Here is a 7756-nt window from a genome sequence, read left to right on the forward strand (position 1 = left end):
TTTGGTGGTCTCAAACGCCAATTTGACAGTGGTTCTCCTGGCTTAGACGGCTCTCCCCACGTCTAGACTTTTAAAGCACCCGGGCTTCCTGAACACATAACTCTAGTCCGTCTTTCCTATTATCCAGACTTAGCTGGTTCCTTCCCAGCGTGAAAGCATAGTCTTTTCTCTATTTCTGTGGAGCACTCATCATTTCTCGTTCATTCCTCTTAGTCTCAGTATGGTTGGCTGTCCAACTCTGTCACTCTGAGAACATCTCTTAGCATACTGGAGAGCAGCCCAGGAGACCTCTCTAGTAGGCCTGGGATAGCCGATCAGAAGACAAGTAAAAGGATGACGCTGACACACTGTGGAAGATCATAATGGGATGATGATGGAACCTTACCCGGTATTAGGTCAAAAGACCGCACAGAGCGGTCTTTCTAAATCAGACTGTCATGCCCCTGCCACACATGAGTGCACGCAGGGGCTGACAGACTCTGTGAGCCCCAGTGGAGTCATCACGGGATGTGATGAGTGTGCGAGTGTATGTGTACATATGTGCGTGGAGGATGTGTGTGTTGAGGCGGGAAGGGGGTGGCGGGTGTGGCAATTGGAGGTATGGGGGTTAAACCCCTCCAAATTAACGAGAGAATCAGCGGGAGAGGGTGGGGGTAGGGAAGGAGGGGGGCAGTATGTCATATTTCTGCATTTTAAATCCAACACAAAAACAGCCAAAACAAATTGGTATTTTTTGGTGTTCAGGCTTTAAAACGCAGAAATGTGGCATAGAACCACATTATCATGTCAGAAGACTTTTTAGTTCCAATTTAAACACACCCAGCACACAACCCTTTGTTCTGTTAGAAGTCAAAGGATAGCACTCTCCTTAGTCCCTCCCCCGGCCAATGAGGCTCCAAAACTAAGACTTCTTTATTGATTGTACTTAATATTATCCGCTATTAATCTCTCCCAGATTTACTCCCAAGATCTCTCCATGGTCTTGCTCCCCCTTATCTCTCCTCCCTCCTCCCTTTCTACACTCCCTCCGGCTCCCTTCGTTCTACTGACCACTTCCTTCTCACTGTTCCTCCATTCCCTTGTGCCCCCTCCTGTTCCGCTCCTTCCAGCTCCTAACCCCCCTGCACTGGAACTCCTTACCTCTCTCAATCCGCTCTATTCCTACCTTCTCCTCATTCCACACTTCCCTTAAATCTCTCCCTCTCCATTCCCCGCCATGAAACCCTTCTCCCTTCTTGCTCCCCCTCCTTCCTTTATCTTTTTTTTCCCTTGATCATCTCCCTCTCCTCCCCCGCCACCCCACTCTCACCCTTTTCCCCTTCCGTTTCCCTCCTCCTTCTCCTCCTCACTCCTCCCTCTCCCTCTCAGCCCTACTGCACTACTCTCCCTCTTCCCTTCAGTTTAATTGCTCTTCTTACTGTTTTGTTGGACTGATTCATAATTCTAATTTGCTTCTACTGTTATAATGTTATATGTATCAAGTTGTTAAAATTTTCAGCGATCAGAGTAGATCTTCTAGTCAACCCACTAAAGGAGCTCTAAATGCAGTTTTAAATCAGTGCAACCCGGCACCTCTTTTAGGTTCCAATGACACATTTGAAAGAGATTTAGCTCCACTTGAAGGACGGGACGCGGAGATTGTATGATGCTACAAGCCCTCCTTCCCAAAGTTTAATCCAAAAACTTAATGCCTACTTCAGTAGACCCACAACACCACCTCCAAGCCTCAAAAAAGCAAGCAAACGGCCCAGGCTTTAACAACAACTCTAACACTTTAATTCTTGGCTGCCGTCCGGCCCCCCACCCTCAATAACTTCTAAATAGGCACAGTATCCTTGACATTTTCTCTGATATAAAGCAATTAAAAGACGTTGGTACAGCAGACATTGAACAGGTCGAATTCATTAATGAAAATATACTGACCACCATTTGCCTGATGCTACGCTCTCGGCTGGTTCGTAACATCATTTGGTCAGCTAAAAATCAACTGTTTGACATGGGCTTTTTGCTTTTATTCGGTCCCTCCCCTGCTGCTGACCCAGCCAAGTGTTCACTCCAGTCTCTCAATCCGGCACAAACTCCAGGCAATCTTGCCTCTGTTGAACGTTCTTTGCAACCTAAATGTGTCTGTAACTGTGAGGCAAGTAGTTAACTAGAGCAACAGCACGAGGACAGACTTCTAAATTTCGCTTTTTGGAACACTTGTGGGCATCAGCATTTATTTAACACCACAGAGTCCAATTTAAATCAATTTGACATTATCATGCTTCAAGAGACATGGCTCTCCACCTCACCTTCCTGGGATGATCACATCATGCACTTTACGCCTGTATTGCAAGGTGAGATAGGTCGACCCATGTTTGGACTAATCACTTGCATTAAAACTAGTTCTAACCTCAAACTGTTTTTTTCTTATGCGCCCAATCCTTTTGCCCAATTGTCTGTTATTTCAGTCTGTTCCGTTCTGTATGCTCTGATTAACAATTATTGAAACGCTAAGGGGATTGATGACTCAAAATGTCTTCATGATATATCATGCATGTTGTCATGATACCGGACATTGTCCACACTGTCTTAGACGGAGATCTCAAATTTGCATTATTTTTCTGCTAGAAATGCACAAGAAAATGTCAGATTAACTCAATGGGAGCACATGATGTCTTCACGGGGCCTGTGCATGCTTAATGGAACGTGCTCTGGGGACATTCCCCCAGGTATCACCTGGCAACGTGGAGCATCGAAGGCGACCATTGACTACATTTATGTCGATCACAATTTGTTTGCGTGTGTGGCTTTTCTCCGGGTAATGCCTGTAGTGGACAGTGACCATCAAATGCTAACAAGCCAATGCCCCACATCCCAGGCCCTGGCCTCCAATTCTCAGTTATTCTACGCCAGTGTTATTAAGGCAAATACCCCACTCAATCGCATAAGGTGGTCAGAGGGAACTATACGACAATTTGCAAATTCTCTCACTTTGGCTTTCACCCACTCATGACTAAGTGATGAGCGTACTAATGTTTGCTACTACGATCTCATGCAGAGACATGCAGTAAACATGCAGAAAACCAAAAGGTTAACAAAAGCGAGAACTCACAGTTTTGACATAGAAGTCAAAAATAAAAAATCTGAATTTCGCGCTCAGAGACGCAAAGCTCTACTCCTCCCAGCAAACCAAAGAAGAGCAGCTTTGACCAAAACCAAAACAGCGTACAGAAATTGGTTGCGCACTCACCGTGCAACTCTATGGCAAAGGGATGGCAAACTCATGCTGTCTCTTATCCGCAATCAAAACACTGCACAAATGTGGTCAACATTAAATGAAGTAACGTCCAATCCCCAAACATTAGTACAGACCCACAATGTATCTGAAAGGGCGTGGATCAACCACTTCACAAAAATGTACGATAAGCCTGCAATGTCCGTAGTAGCCCAGGATTGTGAAGATAGGCTGCATTTCCACCTTAACATCTCAAGAGTTGACATACTGTATTACATCTCTTTAATAAGTCAGTCGAAAGCTCCGGGGCCGTACAGGTTATCGAATAAGATCTTTAAACTTAATCCAGCACTGTGGACAGAAATTCTATTCCAAATCTATCAAAACATTAACTTCACCCAAAGCATTCCATCTTCATGAAAACATGCAATTATCATTCCACTGTTCAAAAAAGGTGATTGTCACCATCCACAAAGTTATAGACCAATTGCTATATTAGATGCTCCTGGTAAACTTTATAGTAGCATCATACTCCAGGAGCTAAATGACTGGACTAAGCGAGATGCCAAAAGGGATCCGTTTCAATTTGGCTTTGTCAGTGGGATGGGCACTACCCCCAATATGCTCACTCAATCTAATCAAGCACAAATATGTTGAACAAAACCAAAACTTATACATAGCTTTTGTTTATTTCAGCATAGCTTTTGATTAAGTCGACCGACAGCTTCTTTTCACGAAACTTCAACAATATGGTTGTCCTTCATCAACCTTTACTCTAATCAAATTACTGCATTCTAACACCTAGTTGCAAGTGAGACTCACTTTAGATGGCTTAGTGTCTGCTTCTATTCCAACAGAATGAGGTTTAAAGCAGGGGTGTGTATTCTAGCCTCAACCCTATTTAACCTATTTCTGCTGTATATAGGTATCAAGTTTGAAGACGCAATCTCTGATGCACCGAAATTAGGCAACCAGAAGATCATCTGGCTTTTATATGCCGATGATCTAGTGTTACTATCTTGTACCCCCTGTGTGCTCCAAAATCTCTTGAATAAACTTCAAGAGTACATCAACGAAAACAACTTGATTATCAATCTCAATAAAACGCAAATAGTAATCTGCCATCAATTTGCTAAGAAAAAAACATCCAAATTTAATTGGTCTCTGCAAAACCAAAAGCTATCTATTGTCCCACAGTACAAATATTTGGGACTTCCATTTACTGAGACACTGAATGACACCATACACACAGCAACCCTGGATGCCAAAAACCAAACATTAACATCACAAGCAAAAATCTTGCTGTATAGATATGGTACATTCACATTAACCCATATAATCACGTTCTTTCAGCAGGTGGTGGTCCCAATAATCACCCATGGCGCGGAGACGGGGCTACCAAAACCAAGATCATTTTGGGACCGATACGAGTCACACTTTTGGAAGACTGTTTTGGGCCTCCCGAAATGTGCTACGTTACCATTGGTGCATCATGAATTGGGTACTATCTCAATCTATAGTCCAGTCTTGTGGAAATTTTGTATGCTATACAGGAAATGCTTAATGGGTGCAACGTCCCCCAATGTTTTTGGGTGTTCTTGCAAACTACTTGCTTACCTCCAGAGTGAAATTTCCCAAGAAATGGGTCGATTGTGTCTTAGACACTTTAACGAATGCTGATATTGCACTCAAAATTTTGCTGATGAATCCTACAAAGGCCAAATTGAAATAGTTTCGCTTTGATTGGATTTGTACTCACAAACAATGTTTGGAATACGAGGATTGTGGTGTTATGTCATCTCACAAAAGATTACGCAGCATGGAACCGTATTTGGTCAGATGCCCCTCCAATTTTGTAAGATCCCAGATGCTACGCATTCAACTAAATGTATGCTTGACGAGGCAGATCTTGGCCAGGAGACTTTTGGTTCCTAAAGGCCAAACATTTTGCCGTTTTTGTAATGACCAGCAGCAAACTGAAACCTTATGTCATCTGGTGGTCGAATGTCCGGCCTTGAGTTCTACTCGGCAGAAACTTTTTAACAAATGTTGAAACTTCCTTTCTTCATGCACTAGAGAGAAGAAATATGGAATTATTTACTCACTAACACCAAAACTTCCATTCAAATCGCATTAGTTCAATTTGTCAACATTGTCATTCCATCTCAGTGAAACCAGATTCAAATATATGTTGAGAACTGAAGAGCAAAGTTGTTGTTTACTGTGAACGTTATGGAACCAAAGTTAAAATTGTTTTATCGGATGAATGGCCTTTTTTCCTTTGTACTTTTAAATGTGATTTTGTTTTTGTGATTTGTAATTCAAACTTATTTTCTGGTTCCCCTAATGGCAATTGCCTTTTAATGTTTTAATCCTTGCACTTTTGTAAAATGAATTTCGAATGCATACTTTTCTTTTATTGTTGTTTTCTATGTCTGTAAACTTTTGAAAGGTTGATTTTATCAGCCAACCAAAATAATTTTTTTTTTAAAAAAAAGCGTGGCCATCATTGTTGATTCATTAGCAGAGGCCCCTGCCTCTTCTTTTTCCGATGGGAACCTCCAAGGGACCTTTATTCTGATTATAACAGATTGGTATTGCTTTGGTTCTCTGTCATGAAATTCAGATATTTTAATATTTTCAAGACTTATTTTTTGCTGTCTTCCCATTAACATCAGCATGTGCAACAGGATGGTGTTAAGTGACCTCTTGATCAGGTATTACTGGCATGTTATGTTAAGAGGATTGTATCCTGCACCAAATCACTAGTGTTGTAGTCGCAGACCTCCTCATCTAGTCCGAAAAGAGGTGTATTGGGCCCGTTCTAGGGGTAACCAGACTGCAGTTTGTGTCACTAGGCTCGCTCCTTTAGAATCCTCTTCCATGGCTTACATTGATATGCATTATCTACTTCGTCCACTTGGCCTCTTTCTAGTAGAAATCTTAATTTAAAATGGATATTGTCCTATATAGCCAATGCTTCTCAACACAGACTTTTTTCTTTCTTGTAGTCAATCCAGTTACGTTTGGAACTTGCAAAGGAGCTTGGGACTGGAGTGTCTATCTGGGAGCTTGGACAAGGCCTGGATTACTTTTATGACCTGCTCTGAGGAGCGGCGCAGATGGGAGCTTGTAAAGGACCATCCTGGCACATTGTTGAGCAACTGGAACACCCACGTGTTTTCTGTTGTAGACTGAAGAAGATTATGATTTGTCTTAGTGTTTATACAGGGTGCTTTATGTAGTAAAAACACTTCTCCCAGTTCCAATGATTCAACGGCTCTTTCTAGCCAAGTGATGCCAGGGGCATAACATGTGAGCGTCAATGGAGTGAAATGTGCTTTCTAAAAACCTCAAACAATATGGCAGAAACCAGATTTGACTAAATATCCTGTTCTTCAAATAATTATTAGTAGTGGAAGTCAATCTTTTGTGGAGAGTGTTTGTCCATTTCTTCTCTTGAAGGATTCTTCAAACCAGCAACCAATATTGCCATTGATAAAAAACGTGGATAACCATAGTTTTCTGAGAAAAGAAGCGCATGGGAGTGCTGTTGGTGAGGATTGATGTGGGTTTGACTGATGTTGTTTTGTCCTCCATTCTGTGTTTTCCACTTTCACCACATGGATTCTATTATGTTCCTGCATTCATTATAGCTCCAATTCCATGTCCATGATTATCATTCTACCAGTTTGCAATTGTTAAATTGCTAAGCTATATATGGGGACCTGAGGCACTAAAACGGGGCCTGCGCCAGAAAGTTGCAAGCATCTTGGCGCGCTTGCTTTTATCGAGGATGTGACACACAAACGACTTGACCCGGGTTACATACTTTAGCTAGATGCATTTCAGGAGAAAATTCCCTGTACAAACGTTTACCATATATCTTCTAACTGCCTCCCTTTTCCCCGCTTCCTGATCCCATGACAGTCTCAGCCTTTTCGTGCCAACAATCCACAGTCACCTCCCATACCGCTTTTGCAAATTTTCTAGTACTGTTCTCTTGGTCTCAGTTTCCACACACAAGATCTAAATAAGGTGCACGCTAATATGAAAAAAATGTAATTAATTCAAAAATAATTAATGTATATTTTTGACAAGTGTTTGCATTGCCTGTAGATTTGTAATACAGTGGCATATGAAATACTCTCATTGCAATCATTTTGTGCGATATACCTTTTGTAACCCCACATATGCCAAATCGCATACTAATGTTTTTTTCTGCTAAATGTCCACATGGATATGTTTGTAACAGAGGATTATTTCCAATTGTATAACACTACGCAAAAACAAACTAATCAATATGGCACAAGTGTGTAGAGACTTTTCTTTGTAAAATGTCATCATATTGGGGCAAGGAATGGAATGTCTGTAATTCTGAGGTGGATAAAACCGGGGATACTTTTTGGAAGAAAAGAAGCTGCAATGGTAGTTATAGCCATTGTAAGATGTGGATTGTTGGGCCTTAATTGGCGTGCTAAAATCAACTAAAGTCATAGTTTACTCATCTACCCATACTTCTGCAGTAGGAACAAG

General features: G+C 41.7%; 1 protein-coding gene across 3 annotated transcripts in view; it reads left to right on the forward strand.

Moving 5' to 3' along the window:
- The window catches only part of CHID1 (chitinase domain containing 1), a 1865353-nt gene extending 1857821 nt beyond the window's left edge, over positions 1-7532 (forward strand). For all 3 annotated transcript variants that reach the window (XM_069624010.1, XM_069624012.1, XM_069624011.1), the window contains one exon: positions 6232-7532. In XM_069624010.1, the coding sequence (XP_069480111.1) occupies positions 6232-6330 (99 nt within the window). In that variant the 3' untranslated portion in view covers positions 6331-7532. The remainder of the gene's footprint in view (positions 1-6231) is intronic.
- Positions 7533-7756: the final 224 nt, after the last annotated feature.

Source organism: Ambystoma mexicanum, chromosome 11, assembly GCF_040938575.1.
Source record: "Ambystoma mexicanum isolate Mex_15411 chromosome 11, UKY_AmexF1_1, whole genome shotgun sequence".
In the NCBI taxonomy this organism is placed as follows: domain Eukaryota; kingdom Metazoa; phylum Chordata; class Amphibia; order Caudata; family Ambystomatidae; genus Ambystoma; species Ambystoma mexicanum.